Source organism: Ammospiza nelsoni, chromosome Z (genome assembly GCF_027579445.1).
Source record: "Ammospiza nelsoni isolate bAmmNel1 chromosome Z, bAmmNel1.pri, whole genome shotgun sequence".
NCBI classification, from domain to species: Eukaryota; Metazoa; Chordata; class Aves; order Passeriformes; family Passerellidae; genus Ammospiza; species Ammospiza nelsoni.
In genome coordinates, this window is record NC_080669.1 from 32,449,725 (window position 1) to 32,474,083 (window position 24,359).

General features: G+C 39.1%; 1 protein-coding gene across 3 annotated transcripts in view; it reads right to left on the reverse strand.

The window, feature by feature from the left end:
• The window catches only part of NTRK2 (neurotrophic receptor tyrosine kinase 2), a 197,847-nt gene that overhangs the window by 61,308 nt on the left and 112,180 nt on the right, over positions 1 to 24,359 (reverse strand). For all 3 annotated transcript variants that reach the window (XM_059493179.1, XM_059493183.1, XM_059493181.1), the window contains one exon: positions 22,369 to 22,557. In XM_059493179.1, the coding sequence (XP_059349162.1) occupies positions 22,369 to 22,557 (189 nt within the window). The remainder of the gene's footprint in view (positions 1 to 22,368; positions 22,558 to 24,359) is intronic.

The following is a 24,359-nucleotide window of genomic DNA, read 5'->3' on the forward strand; positions in this document are numbered from 1 at the left end:
TTTCTCAGATAATTTCTTTTGCAGAAAAAGGTCACATGTTTTCTCTTCTGTCTTGGTTCAGCATGTTATTTTCATGCACCATGAAAACAGATACATCTAGCTAACACCGGTGGCAAAGAATACAAGAAATCTCCTTTCATTCAGTTTAGCTCTGGATTGCATTATCTGCCAGCAGAAATTGTTTTTCTATATTTCAGACAAATAAGGAGATATTCTACAACTTTCATAAAATAAATTTGATGAGGGAGGAAAAGTCTCCATTACATTCAGCTCCTTGCAACTGATCTGCACAATATAGAGCCTGGGGCCACTTGTCATTTAGTGGATCATAGGCAATGCCTCGCTCTGTATGCCCCCATGGCTGGGGACAGCCAGGCACCAGTCACTCAGTCAGCCCAGGGCCAGTCTGTCAAATGGAGGTGTGTTTAAAGTAGCATCAGAGATGTCTTGGTTCCACTGCAGACAACAAAACCACAGGTCTCTTTGGTATCAATAAGGGTTCCTTCAGACTCTGTTTAAGTAAGGCCTTTGTAAATTCTCACTAACACATGTAAATCCCCTCCCGCACATCAATAAAATTTTATTTTAGAGAACGAGAATGAACACAAATACATTGATCAAAAGTTAACTATACAGCATGTCAGGAGCTAATGAAAAACAAAGATATATACTCCTTTAGGATAACAACAGCTTCCGACAGAGTCCAGTGTGATAACAAACTGTCAGAGCCCCAGAACCAGCAGTGCCAAAAATCCACCACCAAATGGATCTTTTAAAGCTGTGGCCCATGTCGAGGTTGAGGACAAATTCAGTCTCTGCCAACATGTTTTCACTACCTAAAAGCATCTTGGTTTTGACTTGATAATTATAGTGTGTTGAGCCAACCAGCTGTCACTAAGGAACAGGAGCTGCCCAAATGAAGCAAAATGCATGGATGTTTCCTGCTGATTTGTCACACAATAATGAACCCAGTTACAGCCTTTTGAGGCATGGAACTGAAAGACAGTAGGAGATAGAGGGGAAAAAAGGAGAGGAAAGGGAGAAAGAAAGAGCTTTGAACATTTTGTTCCAGTCAGTTTTCATGAATGAGGAAAACACCAGGCGTGATTTAATCAAAGGATGCCCTCCCACAGTCATGCTGTTGCTGGAGAAGTGACCAGTGGGCAGACACCCGAGACATATATTTCCCAAAGCACACAGACCCAGTCTTTGCTGAAACACGAACTTTCACTGATAGCAGCACACATACATAGCAGGGCAAACAAGAAGAACGGCAGAAACGGCTGAATGAACTTTATTCAGGATCTGACATACAATGTCAGTAAAATGAATGTGACCTAAAGAAGACTGTTACACTTTTAACAAGACTGAGTTGGCAGCTTTGCCCAATTAGTACCAGTTCATTTTATGTTGATAACTAGTATACACATATGATGTTCTGTAAAAGCTTAATAGATGTCGCCATAAATCATAGTCCTTTTTATCCCCTGTGCTCTTTATATTTGGAAAGTACTTTCAGTTGAATCTTCTTTAATACTAGTTGTAGACTGAAATTAATGCAAATGTAATTCTGTCAGTCTCTGCAAGACACCAGAAACACATGGACCAGAAAGGTTCTTTTCTCACCCAGCATCTATATGACTACTGCTCTTAAAAAACAAAACTGTTTTGTTCCAATTACTGTGCACCATGATATTTACAGCCACTTTAGCCTGCACAGAACTAAGATAGGCAAAATGTAGGGGCTTTTTCCCCTTCCTCCTGGAGTTCAAGTTATCTCCCAGAGCAACAACTGCCAGTTTGCCTATGTACTCACTCGCCTACTCGGGAAACATTTTAAGCAGCAGTATCCTATACAAACAGCTGCTGCATTTGTTGCACTGTAATGGCAGGGTACCCCACCTGCTTACCAGTAAAGGTAACAGTAAAATCGCTGTGATTTTTACTGTTACCAGTGAAAAGGCTGAATTCTTTTCTCAAGCTGCTTGAACTGACAGTTGCAGCCAAGGAAATGGGTGTTGTCCCTTGACATGCCCCTGGCCTGCGCTTAGCTGAAGCACTGAAGCCATCACCAGGGTGGCCTAAGAGAGCACTTCACAGGCAGTGTTTGCTAACTGCTGCCTCCTGCAAGACCACCACCAGCAGGAGGGCAAGTACAGACTTGCTGTTAGGAGGGACATGTCTGAAATCTGTTGTCAAACCTGAGGGATACTTTGCCTTTTGGTAGTCTAACATCCACAGAATGGCCCATAGGCAATTTCCAGGGCTCTGTGTTTCTAGCCTGTCATTCAGAATTTTAATGAGGAGGAAGGGTCAGAAGCTAAAATAATTATTTATAAACCAATGTTAAGATTTGTTGGGTAGTCTTTCTAATGTTTTCCAATGTACAACTCTAAACTAACTTATAGACTAGTGCATTCCTTTCATCATTGCTTGTCGTATTTATTCTCCCTTCTTGTAACATTTTCTTCAGTAAGAGAATGATAATTCAGCTATATGTTCCAAGAATACAACAGGCTCTAACTGCAAAAATAACTATTACTGATTTTCATTTTTCCTTACAGAGCAACTACACAGAGACAACATTGTTTGCTTCTGAAGACTAGACACACACACACACACACACACACACACACACACACACACACACACACACACAGAGAGAGAGAGAGAGATTAAAAGGTATTTATCATAAGCATTTTGGCAAACAACTCTTATGAGTGAGGCTTCTGCTGAGTGAGTCCCTATATGACTGTTTTCCCCACGTTGAAAATAAGGCCAGAAACGCATGCCTAGCTGTTTCATAATAGTAGTGGTTTTGGTTTTTTTTAAATATTAGTTACTTTCTACTTGAATAATGTCTCAAAGCTATAAAGCATAAGTTATGTATTCATGAAGATTCTTACTTGGTATGTTTTGAAAACAATGGCACAAACTTCTCACTGCCATCTGAGGTCCAAAATCTCAGCTGGGAAGTCTTCAGATATGAGTATGACTGCAATAAATACTTCTTTGTAACTTTACTTGTAATTCTGACCTCCTTAAAGTTCATTAAAATGCACTCTAAAATAAAATAAATTGGTAATACATTCAGAAAAAAAGCTTTTAAAACAGCACTACTTCTCTTGCATTGCATTCAGAATCGTCTTGTATGCCATGAAAGTAATCCTCACTCACAAAATGGGAGCTGGGAAAACAAGCGGGGCTCTTCCAGATTAACTATCACAAAGAGAAACTGCTGAAGAAAGCAATTAAGAAACTCACAGCATCCCTTAATTTAAGACACATTATTAAAAAAAAAAAAGAAAAAACTTGCCATGAACAAAGGAAAATGTGAGGTCTGCTGCTAGCTGTGCCCTAATTCTTTGCTTATTCCAGTCTTTATGCTGTTACTTTACACTATTTTATGTACTAACCTACATAAAAATAAACAGGTCTTTGGAGATTAACATGCCACAACCAGCACTTCAAAACTACTCGCAATAGCTCTCTTTCCACACCTTCATAGACATAAACAAATGAAGATTTCTGAACAGGGGCTACGGGTATCATTTGCCTTCATACTGTGCCAAGTAGGCTTTTGAAATGCCAGTTGGTGTGGAAACTGGGGAAAATGGTAAATTGCATCCTAATGAGGGCTATTCTAACTAAGCATTGGGACAACATCATTGGGAAAATTCTCTTCTCAATGCTGTTTTAAAAGGTATTTTCCTCCGTAATTTACCAAATCGAAAGCTAGGACAGTAGCTAAGAAGAAGCAGCTTGAAAAATCTGCATTGTCCTTGCTGCTGTCCTAAAAGAACTGTGCTTTCACACAAAGACCTTGCTGGAAGCCCTAGGTAAGCAGAGCTGTGACAAATCCTGCTCCAGCATTTTTAGTTCAAGTCCAGTTCAAGTCCAGTTCGGCAGGATTCTAACACAACATTCCCAAATCAGTGACAGACTTGTCACTGACACTGAGGGGAACCTGAAACAGACATTCTCTCAGAAACAAGGGATATCTTAGCACAGAAATACCTCTGAAACTGAACAAGCTGTGAGTCGGAATAAGAAGAGAGTACACACATAGAAAGTGTTCTATGTGCTGCAGTTCTCCACTCAGTAATTAATATCTGCAGATGTACAGGAGAGGAGGATGATCCCCATTGTGGAGTTTAGTGAGAAGGAACACAGGGGAGAGAAAAAATATGGGCAGGGAGCAGCATGAACTCTAAAAAATAGAAAGAAAAGGAAGATGACTAAACCACTCCTGTTCAAAAGAAAGGGGATCTCTAGACCTCAGGTGATTAGTAGTGCTAGACAGGTATCCCCCTGTTTTCTCACTTAAGCATTTTAGGTCCTGTTAATTCATGTTTCTTCATTCTTAACAGTGTTTTATACCTGCTCAGGAAGATACATCTGTCCTGCAAAGAATTCCCTTTAAGATTTTATGCAACATTTTACGTAAATACTATGCCTAGTACAGGAGGAATTTGTCCATATCCAAACCAACACAAGCCACTTTTTTCTGCGCAGTAATTTTTTTTTCTGTTACACTAGACAATCATATTTGGGATATGTTTAATTAAAAAAAGACAGAAACTTTTGCTAGCTTCTATATCACTACTTCTTAATGACTCAACTTTATTTTAATGCCACATATTGCACAGCTGTGCCTGTTGGAAATATTTCTGCATCCTAATTTGTTAGTTGTCCTACAATTTCAGAAGCTTGTGATCTCTTATGGAAGTTTGCAGATGTAGTTCCCTCTCCCTCCCCAGCTATAGTATGACAATGCATGCCAGAACACAAGCTCTGGCAGAGACTTTGGAGACGGATGTGGAAAGGTTACATAATTTTGCAATAAATTCATTATGATCAAGCAGCACCAGTTAAAACAATCACTCTCCTGGCCAAAGAAATAAGTGAGGAAGAGAAAAACAAAAAACCCAAGTCTTCACTTTTCTGATGTCCTGTTGCATCAAAGCACAGGTTGCAACAAGCTGAGAAAGTGTAATGTGCTTCAACGTCTTTTTCAGTTGCTATGGTACAGTTTCTTATGGAAAATTCCTTGTTCTGCGTGATGTTTTTCCTGCCTCATTTGGGATGGCAGAACCGTTCCTTGTGTCACCTGAGAAACCGGGCTGTCAGTTTCCACCTATTGGTGAGAAAGAAACTCATCAGCAGCAGAACTCAATGGAAAATTCCTTGGTTAGAAGTTTCTGCGCTGGAGGCCAACATGACAGTGGGGAGCAAGAACGGATAGGTCAGGGGATGAGGGTGCCACACAGGATATCTGGCTTCCACCTCAGGGTCAGACACAGATTTCCTGTGTAATCTGAGGGCAAAGGATTTAGTCACTGGGGCTCCCTGCTCATACAGGCAGGACAACCAAGCATCCTTTCCCCGTTCCTCACCCTGTGTGTGAAGCCCTGGGTCTGTAACCTGCCCACTTCACAAACAAGTAGCTCCAGGTTACAGAAGTGGGGCCATAGCCCAAAAGCTCTTCAGGCAAGAGTTATGCGCACCTGCAGAGTCCCCAGTGCTTTGCACAGTGAGGTCTTGTTTGGACCATGGGGGTCTAAAGTAATGCATGGAAATAATACTGAGTGATTTCATTATTTTCTATTTTTAAAGACAAATATCAACATAGGCAAGGAGGGAAAACTCCAGCTTTACTGTACAGCCAAATAGGAAAAACACTGGGCTTTTGGAGGAGATCTGCAATCTATTTTCCATGTAGATAATACTGAAAATTGCCAGAAACACAGCATAAAAATGGTATTATAGCATGACATTAGTGATAGAAAGCAATCAGGGACCGGGCCATTCCACTACAGGAATTTTTTTTATGGACTAGTTGGAAGTAATCCAATTTTAATGTGACATTTTTCCTGCTGGAGTGCTTGCCCTTCCAATCAAAAAATAATTAGATTCCACCACTTTAGACTCATGACAAAAACAAAACATGGTTAAAAAGAAAAACTAAACAAATCATTAATGTTTTAATGCTGTTGGATACCTGTGGTACTTCAGAATGCCGAAATTTCCATGGACTCCCTATGGTGGTGAGAAGAGCTTTTGACCTCTCTGACCAAATGGGTTTTTAAAATAATAAATGCATAAGTGTTTGAAAAGAGACTCCTTTAGTAATGTCTGTCATGAGAATGAAGAGCATTCAAAATATGACAGTGCAAGTGCATTCCACAGGACAACTTTTCTGGTAGTGCCAACATTTAAAGCTCCATTGACTTCAGTGGAGTTTCACCCTTTAATCTATGAAGGTTTGAACTTGTTGGATATCACTTGCAGTAACATACAATTTTTTGTCTTTTAGAGTCCCTTATCAGATAAGTTCAACAGGAAAAATAATGGAAACAGGTGTAAGAATGAAAGAAAATATACTAATATTAATTAAATATTAGTCAGGACATTCAAAATTTTGATTTCTACAGCATTAATTCCAGCATAAATCTAAAAAAAAATTCACAGAAAAATATTAATGATGTAAAATAAATTTCAAATATTTGGTGATTTTCAGTTACTTTTCTGCTTTCTAAAACAAAGAAAAAAATTTAACATTCCAAAGTGGGAAAATCCTTCCCCAGACAAGCACACACATAAACACTCTTACCTATATTTTGAATTATTTTCATTGAAATTAAAATATTTTCCATAAAAATTGATTTTAAAATACCAACTTGCTTAAATTTTATTGAAGGTATTTTTTTTTTCTGTTTTAACAGTTCAAGTTGAAACTTTAGACAAAATTGAACCAAGTTCCCTCTGCTTTCTCTATTTTAAAGCAGCAAATAATCTTGAAATGCTGAAATCTCCCATGGGAGGAAAATTCTATTTTTGAACAGCTTTACTTCTGTGCATTTAAAATCTCAGCTACTACTGGAGCTCTGGAAGGGAAGGACTTTTACTGAAGATGGAATAATTCAGTAAAGGCTGTATTATTCTGGCTGTACAAGGTGGTTGGTAAAGGCTGCAGGACCTATCTCACTTTGCATTATGATGGAGGAACCACACTTTCAAGGCTGCCAGCAGATGTAGAACTGGTTGCCAGTCTCACACAGAAGCTGTGCAGGATCTGGGCACACAGTGGAGCACATTGCTCCACTGATTGTTTTCCTCACTCTACCAATGTGGACTCCCAGTTGACAAACTTTACATTCTCATCTGAATTCTGTGACTTAGAAATTGCTCTGAAAATCTCTCCCAGACTAAGCAAAATGATAATAATGAAAGAGGGATTCTGCATTTTAATTCCTATGTTACTGCAAAGACTTTGTATATGTACCAATCCTTTGGAATAGCAAAAGTTCTGCATGCAACAGTATTTTTGTGTTAGAACTCAGCATTTGGATTATGATGGGCCATCTCATCTTCAGTAAGGATGGTGCCGTTATATCAATATTCCTAATATAAGAAAATATGAAGAATAGTTCCTCAGCTTTTCAACAGCCAGTGTAAATTAGAACACCTCTTAAATACTCAGACCCTTTGATAACCACAAACACTGCTGTTACATTTCCCTTCTCCCAGCATCCTAGTAATCTTCCTCCTTGTTTCTCCAGCAGCATAAGTAGAAGCTGGGGCCTAGAGGTGGGGGGCACAGACTGATACAGAAATTAAGAGTGACCCAGAAGAAGTTTTTCTTTTTCATCTTGTATTCTATTGATCGTTTCACACTCCCCAAAGATCTGAGATGTTTATAATTATGGCCATAATGCAATGCCATCAGGGATTCAAGAAGACTTCCCTACTGAACGTATAGAGAAGCAATAAACATCAGTTTAAAAGCTATAAAACCAAGTCAACCAACTGTTAAAGCCACAGTTACAAGGCCCTGCCACACCAACCTTCAGCTCTCTTCACTTGGTGTACAGAGGAATGTGGGTAAATTCCCTTCTCAACCTGACCAGCCTAGTCAGCTGATAGGATAAAACATAGCAAAATTGGAAAACTTCATGAACACACTGGCCTGGTGAAAGGCAATTAGAAAATCCTTAATCAAACACTGTGTGTTTAACAAGTCAGGTACTGTATCAAAAGCAAAGACTACTTTGCCTTCTTAATCCTATTCCTGAAACCATGGAGAACAAGGGAAGTATGGATTGTAATTGTGTCAAGTTTGGAGAAGTACAGCTGGAAAACATTGGCTTCATCAGAGTAAATTGACAACAGGCCTACCCTTTGTCTTGCTTATCTTTTATTTCCTTTTCCCTCCCCCATTCTCTGCTTCTTCTTTTTGTTGGGGAGTGGGAGATCTGTACACTTTGCTGTCTCCCAGAGTGCCACTTCTTACCAGAGCCCTCTCTGGTCATTGCTTGGGTGTGAGTCATAGGATTTTGTATTTTCTTTCCCCTATTTTCTGAGCATGATTTATATCTGCTGCATCTTTGTGACATTGGTTCAGTTTTGTCCAGTCAAATTAGTTTTCTCAGTAATTGTTTCTTGCAGTTTATATTTATGACACCAGGGTCAACCTTAATGTGCTTGCTGGCCTAAACACCTAAAGATAAGAATTTTTCTCCATATTTGCAACGTGGGCATTATTCCCTGTAGCAAAGCCTAAGGACATATACTGTGTTCTGCCCACAAGGAGCAGCTGCCTGTTAAAGGTAACAAGCAAAATGTTAGAGTTCTCGTTGACTTTCCTTTGTTCCATAATTTTGCTATAAAATGGAATAGTATACTTCATATTTTTGCATTCATGTACAGGATTCATTTCATAAGTCTTTACATTATTTTTCCCTGATGCTTTGCTCCCCCACCTTTCACTGGGTTGAAGAGGCAGGGAGAAGAAACTATTGTGTCATGTGAATCAAGCTATCAACCTTCTCTAGATCACAGTAAACTGTTCAAAAGTGTAACTTTACTTGCAGTCCTCCTATAGCTTGCACAACTTAACAACACACACAAAGAATACACTCAGTAACTCAAGTGTATCAAAATGAAGAAATGCTTAGCTTGCACAGTATTAAATGGCTCATTAATTTACTTAAAAGCAGCAGCCCAAAAGCTAATTCCAAATACAAAGAACAGTAGTATCTGGGTTTGGTTTGAATATGTTCAAATGGGCTTTGATCTATGCCTGTCTTAGACTGACTATCCAGAGAGCTAATATGCCATGCAAAACTCCAGGTCTGCCCAGGCACAGCCTCTCCGAAATTCAACCAGAAAGCAGAGTAGGGAATAATGGGCAGCTTGTGACCATGGAGGGTTTATATCCTAGCTTGTGAACCAGGATTTCCTTTCCTAATTGCTAGAGCATCAAGATCTTGGAAATATTTAAACTCGGGATTGATATCTTTCCTGAGACCACATTTCCATTCAAATAATTGTTCTTCTTTCTTAAAAATGAAAACTCATCTCTTGAGACGCTTTAGCTAAGGAACAGTGTGGATTTTAACATGCATGATTGTATATAGTATACTCATAGGGAAACACCACAGAAAGCATAACAATGTTTCTTAAAAGCTTTTGCAGACATCTAGATGGGATGTATGACTGCTCTGATGAGGCCAAGAGCTCGCTGTGGGTGGGCACAGTCCTTTTTATATGATGAAAAATAACTATGTCACACAGACACAGGAACTCCATCCCAAGAGGAGACAAAAAAACCAAGCATTTCTCTGTACACTTTCTCTCCATTGTTATAAAAACACACAACGCTTTTCTCTGTAAGTGCTGTATGTATTTCTGTGTACATATTATGTCAATGAACACAAGCTGCAAAGTTGAGATGGCAAAGCTGTCTTCTGCAGGAGCAGTGAATACCTGTGTGCTTTGCTCTGTCTTGAAAAGACTCTGTCTTGCAGTCAAAAAAAGAAACCTACCAGTCCAGAATAAAACTCTTACCAGTTTGTTTAATATTGCCATTTACCACAGCCCTGTTTCAGATGTTCAGGCCAATTTTAAAACACACAGAGATCAATAGGCAGGAAAGACTCATGCTGGTTAAAATGGGAAATCAATTCTGGATGGGGCCTCTAGAGGAAAGCTATCACTGCAAAAAAAAGTTGAATCTTCTCATCTTCCTCATTCAGTCAGAAGTTGGACTTGACCTTGGATGTTTTTTCCAATCTTAATGATTCTATGATTCCTGAAAGATATACTCTGTTTTGCACTGTGTTTATTCCTCAGTGTGGTACAATGCCAGGGTTCTCTATAATTCTGCCATGAAAAGAGGCAAAAACTGTAACTTTAAAGTGCAATTCAACCTCATGGTAAATGTGGGAAACCATTTCCAGCAAGGATATGTGCTACATTAGAATGCCTAATGCAAAAGCCTTTAGCAAGTTGGGAAATAGTCATCTTCCTCTTCAAGTAAAAAAGTTAAGACAAAAAGGAAATGTGTGCTCCCAGAAGTTCTCTGTGAATTTGAGTCTTAAGTCTGCTCCTACCATATCTTCCGGATGAGAAGGGAGATTTACTGTGTCTGAAACTACACCTCACTGTAAAAAAGCACTGTTGTCTCCTGTCAGGGGTGGGCACAAGGCTCAAAGTCCCTTTCCTGCCAGGCTGAGTTGAGCACAGAGCTTTTGAGCTCCATGTCTGATGCCTGCTGGGGCTGGCTATGGCATCTGAAGGAGCCCAGCCCACTAACTCACCCTGCCCAGCAGTGGCTCAGAACTGATGTGACTTGGTCACAGCTCACACCTGCAGTCAGCCCTGGGCTGCCGAAGTTGAGGGACTGCAAACTTGCCTCTGCTTGTCCTGCTGCAGATGGGGTGTCCTTCTCCAGCACTTTGTGAGTGCTGTGGGGGTTCAGAGACCTCGGGGCAGAGCTTAAGGCTCGACCCTGTGATTGCACTGAGTGCAGGACACTTATCATCCCTGATCTTCCTAACACATCATCACCTGCCAGGACAGATGAGCATCAGCTCACTGTTACAATGGCTGTGGGTGATCTGTGACTGTGGCCTTACAGCTGCTCCTGGTCTCTCTGCTCTTCTGCTCTCCTGCTCCTGAGTATTTCAGCCATAGAAGGATATAAATATGTTGCTGTTAGTGTCAGGGAAGGTGTTACATTCAGGGAATATCTGCTTGTTTACTAGACAGGGTTAGAGTATTTACAAAAGGACATCAATGTGTCACCGAGCACAAGCCAATCTTCAGGTGTTAGAAGACTTGAAAGAAATACTCAACTTAAGGTTTATTGGATACTTTTTTTGAAAAAAGTTTCCTAATAGGTACTGCCATTTTCAGGTACTAGAAGCATTACTACCATGATCAACTGTAGTTATTTGTCCATGCCTGAACTGAGCAGATAAAATATGCAAAAGGAAGCGAGAATTTACCATCAACATAAGCAGGAATGGCATTGCTGGACAATGATAACACAAATAATTTAATTCTCACCTGATTATACAGCACCTTCGCACACCTGCCATTGCACAAATGAACTTCATGGACCAAAGCATCACAAAGCCATTAAACACTACATGTGTAACAGGGTACTTCCAAACCAGAGGCTGGAGAATTAGCCTACAAGCATTTCTCTTGCTCTTTACCACCCAAGAAGGAGCTTTCCAAGCTTTCCTACACAGGGCAGGTCAATGCATTTCTGTCCGAAGGCAATCCCTTTGCTATTTTAATCTCAACTCCCTTGAGTGGAGTCTGCAAATACTGCAAAACTGTTGCATTTCTTCTGACGAGAGTAAAACAGGGACAAGATAAATCATGTCCTCCTGCAAAGTGGTTGGAACAAATCAGACATGTAATTATTGTGTTTTCTTTGCCAAAAGCTGAAGCTGAGATTCTTGTTTCTTTTCTATTTGTTTCTCCCTTTTTCTGTTCCTACTTTGTGTGGAACATGTTGCACTTGATGGGTATTGTTTCCAGATATTTCTTGGGAATTTTTTGTTAAGGCAGCCAGAGGCCTTCCAAGCTGTGGGCACCAAAAAACATACATCCTTGAAAGAAAGCCTAAGAAACCAAAACCAAATCATCTAAAGAATTTGTACGCAACACTCAGAAATAAGAGTTGCAATGTGGGAATGGCTTCATTTCAGAAAGTTTCTAGCTGAAACTCTGGCTCAAGGAAGTATTTCTAATGGCAGTCGAAAATTCTGTCAAATCTGTCTTTCCTTCAAAATTATATAAAGTGGAGATTGTTTGAAGTAAGATTTAGTTTCTATCCAGTCTTGGGAATAAATAACATTATAGAGACAGCCGTCCCATTTTCCATTCCTTCTTTCCAGTTCAATGGGAAATAAACCAAGGTGGGAGGAGGAAAGAAGGAAAGCCTCTCTGAAAACAGCTTTGCTTCCCATCTTCTTAATTCTGATTCCAGCCATCCAATACAACTCAGAGCTGCTCAAGGCATCCTCTTGCAGCTTTTTCCTGCAGCCTGTGCAACTACTGACTTTCAGCACTTTCCAATAACCAGTTTTCAAAGGCATTTAGGTAGCTAAAGGTGAAGCAATAATTTACTGGAATTTCCCAAAGCACTAAGCTGACTAAACCTCTGAATTCTATTGACCAGACTTTACACTTTGAAGCTTTTGAGGGCTCCTTATAAAACCAGTTGCTTATATATAAAAAAAAAAATCCCTAGAGAGAGTATTTATATTAGAGTATTATTATATATAATATTAGATATAGAGAGATATGTTGCACTATAGAGAAACAGGAAATAATTGATATGCATAGAACATATATATTTTTATAAATGCAAAAAAATGCCCCTGTGCCATATGTTTTCCAATTAATTGTTTAATTGGGCCCCAAAGCTAACAGGCAAGTTGCTAGCCATAGGCACAGCACAATGTTTCATCTGGAGAACTTTTAAGAATTTCAGACCTCATTGCAGCATTTTGACTTAGCTTATTTGACATGTATTTTCCCCTTCAGGAGTTTTGTACTTCAGTCCCAGTAAGTCCCTCTCAATCTGCAAATAATAGTCTCCAATTAGTATGGGCACGGAGAGAAGACCAATCCAGTGTTCACCTCATACCAGATTGGTATGCCTCATAATTCACTCCACATTCTGACCTTTGAAGATCAGTAGCCCATTCTCTGTGGAATGTTCTGCTCAATCACAGGCTGAGAAAGCCACTACAACCCTCACTGCCACTTGCTACTGAGCTCAAGGATTGCCTGTCTCTCCTTTTGTCCCTCAGACGTATCCCAGTAAGCAGAGGTCCCTTCAGCATCCTTAACCAAGAAAACAGTAATGAAAGGTGTTCTCACTTCTGTTCAACAAATCAAATAAAACTAGCTTAAGGGCAAGTGAGAAAGGAAGAGCTCTAAAAAATGATCATAAAATACATTTCAGCTGTTGATTAATGATGGAAATACATTCCTGGGATTGTCTACTCACATAATCCTAGTTTTTATATGACTCAAAAATGCTGAACTCAGGTAGTTTACTATACAGAATATATACCTAAATTAAAATGGGCATATTAATTAAACATCTTCCACTGAGAAAAAAAAATCTTATATTTTTTCTCCAGCTGATCTCGTAGAACATGAGAAACCTATTTAAAATTTATTAAGAAGATAATGTTGACAAAAATATTTTAAGAGTATATTATTTAAGAGTATAATATTTAAGAATATTTTATAGAGTACTTAATAATATTACCAACTGAGTTTTTATTATAAATAATTATTATTTTATCTCTGATAAAATTTTAACTCTCTGTTAGGTTCAACTTCTTGCTGATCTACCCTGTATTTGTAAAACAGATAGTCTGAGACATTGAGGAGCTCCTCACCAAAAACCTGTCAAAACCAAAAGTAGAATACTTAAACTTTATGAACCTCAGTGGCATTTTTGCTGGGAAAGGCTTCTCACAACCAGCCCTCATATTCATCTCCAGTGGGATGCAGGGGGAAATCAGGTCCCTGGTAGAATTTAATAGCCAGAGTACAAAGGATGTTGGAAAGGGAGGGACAACAGTGAGCAGGTGAACTCCTGCTGTGTGTGAGCTGCCATGCAAGTCAATACTGCCCCAATCACACTCAGATTCATGAGGGCAATGCATATATTCAGAGTTCTGATGGCTCCAGGCATAACAGGCCATCCAGATCTCCTGCCTGTGGCAGAACTGCAGGCTTGCAAAGCCAAACACATGGTCCTGCAGGACACAAACTGCTCAACTTCTCTCTCTTGTCAGTCTAAAAGCACCAACAGCCTTAATTGCTGAGAGACAGCCGCTGGCGAGAGCAGTGAAGGTGTCACACACAGCTGAAAAACAACATGGTTCATCACACTGTAACTGCAATAAATACTACTCTGTCTTAACCAATGCTTAGTGTGGGTATCTGTATTCCTGATAATCTTCTCCCAAAATTCATCCTTAGTTGAGTTCGTGCTCAGGGTGAACTGCACTTTTACACAAACATGTTCCTGAATAATGATGCAACTTGCTTGGTGATGAATACAAGAAAATTAGAAGCAGGGTTTATGAAATACTTTTGGCTAAAAAGTTATTTATTTCTAAATTTCTCACACTTAAGTATTTCTCAGATTTAAAATTTCTCATGTTATTCTTACTTTCCTGAGATGTGTGTTTGTCATTTAGCCAGAACTTTCACTAACACAAAGAAATAAATCCAAGGCCAAATTGCACTCCCATGCATAGGTTCATGACAGGGATATTTTCAGAATGGATTAACTTTTTTTTCCCATTCAGTTTAAGTACTACCCATGCAGGTTTCTGTATATAAAATCAACACCCATAGAACCTAGTTTGCAGAGTCTTAAAAGCATAACTCAATAATTAGAATTTAAATTACTATTTGTCATTTACTTAGATAGGCGCTCTGGTGACAAAACATTATATGTATTTCTGATACAGATGTACTATCAAACGACAAACTGAATGTGGCAATGCCATGCAGACTACACTCCAGTAAAAGCACCACACTGGGTTTTTTCATCTTGAGTAATAATTCTCTCTAATTGCAACGAATGTTTGAACTTGTGTTTAATTTCACTTATCTTTCATAGACAGGGACAAGACTGTGACTGAAGCCCATAGCTGGGCTTGATGGAGACAGTGTACTTCAGGGCTCTGCTGAGGAAGAGCAGGTTTCTTATCTGAAGTCTACCTGACAAATTTAAGCAATTTAAAGCCTTAATTAAGGCTTCACCTTAATTTTGACTCATATTATGTAGTTGAAATGCATACGTTGGATCTTCTTTGCTCAGATGTCCTTGTAACATTTGCTATTTACCCTGAAGTATGTTTCATGGGCTGTTATTTCCAGGTGGTAAAACTCTTGTGCTATCCACAAAACAGAGATCAGAGTCAAAGCTGCTCTTTCTTGCAGTTGCATTTCCAGCATTTGGACTTCAGTGAAAATATTTTACTGAATAATCTGGGTGACAGAACAACATTCTGTGTAATAAAATGCAAATATTTTGCAGAGAGAATGATATCTTCCTTTTTTGATTAGACATAAATCAAAAGAACAGATCAAGACTACAACAAACATTATATCCTGGAGAAAAAAGTGATTCTGTGGGTTCACCTCAACACTAAATGAGGAAACGTATAAGTTTTTCTTTCAAATTCTGAAATTTAGTGAGGTAAAATCCCACACTTTTCAAGTTGAAGCCTTCTGCTTTTGGGAGAATGCTGTCCATCTGACTGGGAAACAAAAAAATGCAGGTGTATTAAGTCTCAGAATGAGCATCAGGAGTAAAAGTATCTAATTTCCCTAAAATGCATTTATTCCTCATTACATTTTATTAGTTGGACAAAGGAAATAAGTGATCATGTTCTTGGGAAAAATATTTGAGACTTAAAAGGTATGGTCTGGGAGAAAACTCCCTTGCCCAGTTGAAAAAAATAGTCAAAGACAACTAATGGAATTACACCACTGATATATACAACAGCCATTTCTGATATACCTGTGACTTGACGAACAACTGTAAAGACACACAATTTAAATAGTGATTGCAATCAGGGATTAAAATGCAGTCAAACTACAAATGTATTTAGTCAAATAATAACATTTAACTTCATATATCTTTGTATCCTCATTCTGTCAATAAAATATCTCCAGAATAAAACAAATAGTAGAATCAGGACAAGAAGTAAATATATTTTAGATACCTCCTTGTAATCTCAACCTCATCCATGCTTGTCTTTCAGCATACAAAGTTTTTGTAGTTTTCAGCATTTGAAGAGTCCAAAGTGAGTGCCTTGTTAAACCTCACAATCACAATTAACAATGAATTTCAGGAACAACAAGTTCAACTTGGACAGAAATGTTTTTCTTCCCAGTCTGGATTTCCCTAAGATTTATCAGTTTTGCTTCTCTACATTCTAGCTGCGGAGGTCATAGTGTCTTTTATAGGAAAATGAGCTGCTTATGAATTTTCAGCTCTGCAAGCTTTGGGAGTTGATGGAAAATCCCCAGCCTCAGGGCTTAGCTGGCTGAGAAAACACTACAGCAGCCCTTTTTCTGTAGTCACTCAAATATAAAAGCCTTTCAAAAGAGATGGAAATGCCCACAGAGTGTTTGTCTTGGGCAATCCTTCTTCTGTGCACAGGGACCAACTTGATTAATTTTTACCTTATAATGTTAGGCAAAAATTACCCCTATTCCTCAGGACTGTAGGAAAGTGCAAGGTGACAGACAGTCTGGAATAAAGTCAAATGGAGACTACCCACTGCAGACAGTCTGTATTTTGCGCATTGCTACTTTCAAAGGACACTCCCGGCACACGGTGAGCCACACCCAGAAACAGACAAATATGCTGCTCTGCATCAGAGGCCTGTCAAGCCCCTGCAGCCTGAAACTCTCTCAGTGAATTTTATTTTTGCTAGTGCCTTTCATTTCACAAGAGCGTATCATGTCCCTGCCTGGCAGAGAAGCTTGAGCACCCAGCAAAGAAACATGTGCTGGTGGCAGGCTCTGCTGTGGGACTCCTGGGATAAGGATGCCTTAAAAATACAGACCAGGTGATCACAGCTCCTCCTTTTGTTGCATCTACCCTGGAAATACAGACAACTACGTCTTTTTTCATACTGAATGACTCACTGATATAGATCAATGGGTTGGGAAGAAGGTTGTCAACATGCTCCAAAATTAAGAGAAACCAGACTGCCTTGTAAGGTGTCAGTGGTCAGAACTGTCAAAAAAACAGGGTCTTGAACTACAACTAGCTGCACCCTTCTGCAAGCAGCCTGGTAGAGGAACTGCAGCTCAGTGGGCCCTCAGTCTAGCTGCTCCCCTCTGTTCTCTCTGGTGGCTGTGACAGGGCTGTGTCCCCACAGTAACAGAGAAGGGCCAGCTCTGCACACTCATACGCTTCTGCTCTGTTCAAATGCTCCTAAACAATCAAAGCTGAATTTTAAAAAGAATGCAATTAATAAAACAAAAAATAATATAATATACAAAAGAACAAAAAAAAAAAAAAATCCCCCCCCCCTTTTTTTTTTTTTTTTGTTGCTTCCTCAGGTTTCTGGGCTCTGCCTAATATTCTGAAATTTTTCTTCCGATTTTTTTTCATCCAAAAATGAAATCTGGCATCATCACCAGAATCCAAGGCCTATGGTTTTAAAAGCAAAAGTACTATGGGTGTCATGATAAAATAATAAGAATAACTGTCCTATTTCTTCTCTCCCTCAAGATTCATTAAAAAAGGTGGACTGAAGCAGAGCACTAGCACACAAAATCTGGCTATGCATATGTTAAAAAGAAATATATAGTTAAAGAACAAGTAAAGTCAAAAAAGATTGAGGCCACTCTTAACTAAACGGTGTAACAATCCCTAAAATGCAAAAATCCCTAAGCATAAATTGCAAAGTTCAGTTCTCAGAAGGGGATAAAAGAGGGGTGCTCTGAAAACTTCTGCCTTTAAAATTAGCACTGCACATGCAATTAGCAATTTACTCTGGAACTGGAACCATAGGCTAAATTCATTTTTTCAGATCAGCAAAATAAATAAAAATTGTTTTAGAAAAATTATTTCTGCCAATTCATAATCAGCTTCAGACTTTCCTTAATGGAAGCCAACTAGAAGCAAAATAGTTATTATCTAAACTGCGTATTCAGACTCCTACACTTGAAAGAAGAGAATCTGAAAATGCAGAAATACAGAACATACCCAAATTTCCCATATGAAAGTCACAATCCACACCACGCCATCTGAAATGCAGTAGCTATTTATAAGGCCAGTCACTGAAAACATCTTGCCACTAAACCATCCATTGACTAATCAATAAGCCTGCCCAGTACAGAACGCTCTTTTCCAACACTGAAATCAATGAAATTGACAAAATTCAGTGAGTTGCAAGAACAGATTAGCTGGGAAGTGCAAACTGATGTCAGTGCAGCTATTTCTCCACTACAGGAGGTCTGAAACCGTGAGCTTGCAAACTTTTTCATCAAAGGGTAAAATTCTAACCTTCCTTTCAGTAGCACCCAAACAACGACAGTGACTTTGTGGGGCAGGGCTGGGAGTTACTGGGATAAGGCTCAAAGACCAGTTTGATTCTCAAAATCCCAAAACCACCTGCAAGAAATTTCTTATCCAAGTTCTGCCCTAAGAATCTCAGCCTGGGCACTTCCACTGGCATTTTGTGACCTCTCCTGAGGTCTGGCTTTTCACATTTCCACCAACACAACCATGTCAGACTGCATGTCTACCATTAATCATGGAAATCTAGCAGTAATGGACAGAAACATTCCAAGTGCTGGGCTGCAAGTTAAGTGATGAAGAAAGCCCATAGTTGCTCCTTGAGAAAAATGGATTTGTTTCTTCTGTCCTCTTTCAACTGTTGTGGCAGTCTTGGCTGATAACTTCAGCAGCTACAGTTTCTGCGCAGAGGTGTAGAGGACTAGTTTTTAAAATGCTGTAATATTAATTAAAATCTCAAAAATCTTAGGGTCTGTGAAAACTTACAAGATTAGTGGATCTAGTAAAGGTTAGGATTTATGGTCCCAAGACATTACATTGTCCAGCTGCTTTCAGGAGACAAAAATCCTGTAAGATTTGCCATCCGTGCAAGGTTCACGGACCTGGTGATGTTACTTCCCTACGAAGTTATGCCTCAATTTTCAACAGCAACAACTGAACCTTGTTGGTAATTGCCAGGCAAGAGGTTTGCAGGTGGATAGACCAGCACGTGTTTTATAATGGCTTAACTGCAAAGAGCACCGTAGCGTGTCCAAACTTCTGGCTCTTTCTCACCTACCTGAAATCAGAATTTTCACTATCTGACAAGAATTGACAAATGAGAAATACCTTCTGCTTTCACACAAAGAGGAGCCACAAAGTCTGGTAGGTGTGTGAAGCATGTCTGTGTACCTCAGACTGTATCATTTCAAGGTGAAAATATTCAAGATATTGGAGTGGCAGATGAAGCCACTAGCCAGCACCAAGCAACAGAACATGGAATGGAAAGGAGCTCTGGGATAGCATGTCAGACAGACATATGCTGAACAAGCTAATGAGAAATACTGGTAGTTAAGCAGTATATATCAGCCAATCCCAACTGGAAGATGGAATTGTCTACTGTTGCATCAATTAAAGGTAGAGATGAGTGTTGTGCTGAAATGACAGAAATGCAGTCCTCCTGAGTGAGCACTGGAACTGTGTGACCACTGAAGCTGATGGGTCTTTGGTCTTCACCAGTTTGCTTTTCTCACCCTGAAGGCTGCATCTTAAGAGGAGGAAAGTGCTGTAACTTTTAACCTGAGACAGAGTCTTTAGAAGTCATCAGTCTTTTGATTTAGTTATTCAGTAGTGAAAGGACCAAATTACAAGATACAGTGATGGGATGTTAAATGACACTGATTGTAATCAACTTTTTAATTTCCTTTTAAACACATGCACTGCTAATTCTTTGCAATGAAGCTTGATACAGTGTATTCAGAAATTATTTTCTGTAGATAAGTCAAAATATGGCTAATTAGGTAATAAAAAAGAAGCTTCACTTACTACTAAGAGCAAAAGTATTTCTTCATTTCTGTGAAAATTACAATACAATCTGTGTACAGTTTCATCTAGCTTGATGTCTCACCTTCTTCCACAGACCACCATACACTAAATACAAAAGTGCCTTTTCCAGCATGACTGTCAGTGATTGTTGGGTTTAATGCTGGTGAACAATGGAACTCAGATCAGATAGGAAATAAACAAAATTGTTAACTATCTTGCTGGAGATGAGAAACCATATGACATTTGAAGCTGGCAATATTCTATACAGGAACAAGGTGCAAAAGTACTTAGGTTAGATGTTTATAAATACCAGATATACACATCAGGAGGAGGTTGGCAGGTTAAGAAAGGACAAGCACAGCTCTGTAATAATAAACAACTGAGAAAGAAGGAAATATGTGACATTATATCTGGGAAGCCCATTTTTGCCCAAGACAATTTAATTACACTTTTTTTTATTGGATAGATGTTCAGTGTGGTATAAGAAATCTGCCTTGGTTTATACACTGCCATAGTTTACCTGATTCTCTCTGCTAAAGCAAAACCACCACCACCACCACCAAACACCCACCAAAACACAAAGTCTGGGACCACAGTGGCAATGTTGCAGAATGCAGAGAATCAGCCCCTCAAACCTCCCCAGAGCACTGCAGCGAAGTCCTGAAGCATATCATGCAAGCATTTACACACCAACCAAACTTCATGTACTGTGATTAATTTCCCTGACACCATGTGGGTTTCATTGCAGCACAGAAAACCAAATACAGACTTATGTATTTTTAGGATCAGGACCTACTTAACACAAGTCAGCCATGATTTAATATGTCTGTACTTAATGTGCAGTTTACTGAATGTGAGAGAATTCTAGTATTTTAGTTCAGTTTGTGTTTTTCCCCAGAACAGCACGTATGTTGTTTCAACATTGATGCTGACGTTAAACACTCTGCAGTTACTGGTGTTTATTTAAAGAATTAAAAAGTTGTCTAGTGCAGCTGGGAACAGAGGTACAGTAGCCTCATATTTAAAAGTATAGAGAGAACTACTAGGGATGCTGCCCATTTATGATTCTTTAGCAGCTTCTATTTTTTACAAAAATTCATGTTCTAATCAGAATGCATCTGTATAATGTTTTTCTCATGCTGATCATGTGTCACCAGTGATTTCCTTGTGATCCCACTGCATATGCTGGGTCAGCATATTCAGATTGTTATTATCTGCTGGTAGAAGAGGTAATACAGTATTTCTAGCCACAAAATAGTGCCACACAAAAAAGCTATAGTAATAGTGAACATCAGGGATGTACTATAAAAAGGCAGAAAAAGACTTCTTGTTGCAGGACCATTCTTCGGGACTATGTTTAGTGAAACAATCTGGATCTAAATAAGCATTAAGATTCACAAGGTAAGTGGGTAGTTCAGCATCAGTCTTTTTTTGCAGTGTCAGAAGTTATGTGTTCATGTCATGCATGCATGCTGTCATGCACAGGTCAAAAAATATATTTGTTACAGCATTTAAATTTTGCAAAGTTGGAGGCAAAGGCTTCAAACCTTGACAGTAAGCCCCTATGCTACAGTTTGTGCTGGAAAGTAAACACTTAGAGAACTTAGTGTCCTGATGAGAAATAGTAATCTGTGCAGTTACTATTCATCGCAATATCCTTTACATATTTTTTCAGTTATGTACATTAATGCTAGTTACTGGTTCAAACTCCAGAATTTAATATTTCAATTCTGAAATTATTACTGTATTTGAAAAATAGCATCTAAAGTAAGTGATACTTTTTTTAACTCTTCATAGTTCAATATGTTTAGCTTTTCATATTTTTTCACATTCCACTTGCTATTAATTGAACATGAAAGAATTTGTATGTGATACATATTGTCCAGCATGCAACCTTCTTTTCTTCTGCTCTACTTTTAAACATTTAAAACAATTTCTGTCTGTGGAGGTTGAGTTGTACAAGAAATTTACAAGAACTGAAGTTTTAACCCTTATGATTTTTACAACTTTACAAATACTCAGATTTGAAAGTTAGGTTATAATAATATTACATCATTATATGATCTGGTGATGTTGATATGATCAATTTAAAAGTAGTGCATATGTAACAATACTGACTTTTGCTTCTGACCCAAGATCTATTTTCTCCCAAGAATACATTCAGTGCATAGGACTGGCCAAAGACCACTGAAATCAATGGAAAGGCTACCAGTGATTTTGATGAAATAGGGGTGGGCGTTTGAGCATAACATTGCTCACTTCATTGCCTTGTCACAAAGGCTGAATTTGGCTTAAGACAGAGGTAAAGCAGTTCATCCCATGTACCTTTAGTAAATAGCACACATTTTAACCCCACCATTCCACTCCCAGGAATTTAGAGTATTTTGTTATGCTAGTTCTGTTAAGGAGCCGCTACACTTGCACAGGTAAAATGAATGATTGAAACACATAGAGTTGTCTGTACTTACAGGTATCTGGCTTGAGCTGGCTGTTGGTAATTCCAAAGTACTGTGGATTTTCAATGACAGGAATCTTTGTCATCCCAATGATGACTGCATCAGGACCCCCCTCAGAAGAAGAAGGAGTGTTACTGCCATTTGAGATGTGGTGGAGGGGACTGGCTGAATCGTCGTCATTGCTGATGACTGAAGATGGACCTAGAGTTAGAAACAAAGATTTTCTTGTAACCTAGTGTATGGTACTCTTCCCTCAGATGAGTAATATTTATCTTTTTTTTTTTTTTTTTTTTTTTTTAAGTTTTGGTCATTTGTCCTTCATTCCTACAGTCAAAAGCTCTCTTTGTGTGCCTTGTTGACCTTACCTGAAAAATTTTGTATCTCTGGGTGTAGATGGAGAACAGTGGTTTTTGTCCATTAGGAACTGGAATCAAAACAAGTTTTTGTACTGGTGCATTACCTGGAGTAAATGCCATTGTCCAGCACAGTCTGTCACTGTGCAATATCTCAAAACTTGTTGAAGTAATTTTGTCATTCTCAGAAATAAGCTATGGAATATGCACATTAACTTTTTTACCTTATGCCCTACTTGAAGCACACAGCAGTAACAGCACAAACCCAGGGAATGCCTGCCCTACCTGGCATTACAAGAGGACAAAAGACACAGCAAATGGGCTCATCCTGATGTGGGAAGCTGCTAATTTCTGAAAGAAAGATGGGTTCAGGGCCAAAATCCAGGGGACAATTTGCATAGTTCCAGAGGTGCAGAGAAGATGCTGAGAGGAGTAGAGGAGTAAAACCTGGAGCTACTGTAGAGAGGCTCATCCTGTCCAGGGGCACATCCTACTGGCTCTCCCGTCCGTATATAAATCTAGTCAACTTCCAGAAAAAAGTCTATTGTGAATGGTAATTCAGTGACAGATTTTGTTTTGTTTTCACTCCATGCTTTGTGTTTTTAATGAAAGTGCCACACAGATAAAATCTTGTAAATAGATTTAAAAAAAATATCCTTCTTAGCACAGTGTCCCACTTCTGTGAACTGCAGGAGCCTTTGAACTAAGAGCAAATCAGCACAGACAACATTTGAACTCTTGACATCTAACCCTGTCACTTAAATTCCACATTACTTCTTCCAGTTTTAGAAAACCAGAAGCACCATTTAGCAGCAAAGACATTTTGCCTAATGTCCTGACTGAAGAGACAGCAGAGAATACACATATTTCACTTCATTCTCCATCCACATTAACGATAGTTTTTTGGGACGACATTCACGTCTTTTAATTGTAACAATCAAAAGACAATGCTAGAAACAGATGGAAAAAATCACCCTCTGGAAGTGCCTATTCTGAAATAGCATCTTTAGCCAACTGCATTTAGCTTTTGGGCAGCAGCAACAGCTTGAGAAGAAGGGGGCAGAAGAGAAGATTTTGAGGACAATAAAAAGCTGTGTTTACTCCAAGTCACCAAATTGCACATTGGACTCCCAGACTGAGTTTTAAACTGGACAGAAGGAACACTGTAGAGGCAAGACAGAGCAGAGTAACCTGCCACATAGATGGAAGCTGCGTCTGCAGGAGGGATAGGGAGTGCAGAGGAGGGACCAGCAGGATCACCAGCAGGTTCTGTATGCACATTACTGAGGACATGAGAGAAGACAAGCAAGATGCATGGCAGCAGACACACAAGTGAAGAACCAAATGAGAAAAAGGACAGTCCCAAACACAACAAAGAAAGGGCAGCATTAAAGAAACTCCTGCTCTTCTGTGGCTCACTGTATCATTAACAAAATTACTTCATCATTACGCATCAGGGCTCACAGCCATAAAACTTAAATATCCTGGCATGTGGCTATTCAACTCTATATTTTGAGACACAAGTATATTCACACCCGTGTCTAGCTTTTCTTTCTCCCCAGTTGGTTTAATGGGGCATGAGGGAAATGTTTTCATAGTTTGAAAAAGTACTTCCCCCCCTGCCTGAAACACTAGAAGTAATTTTTCAAA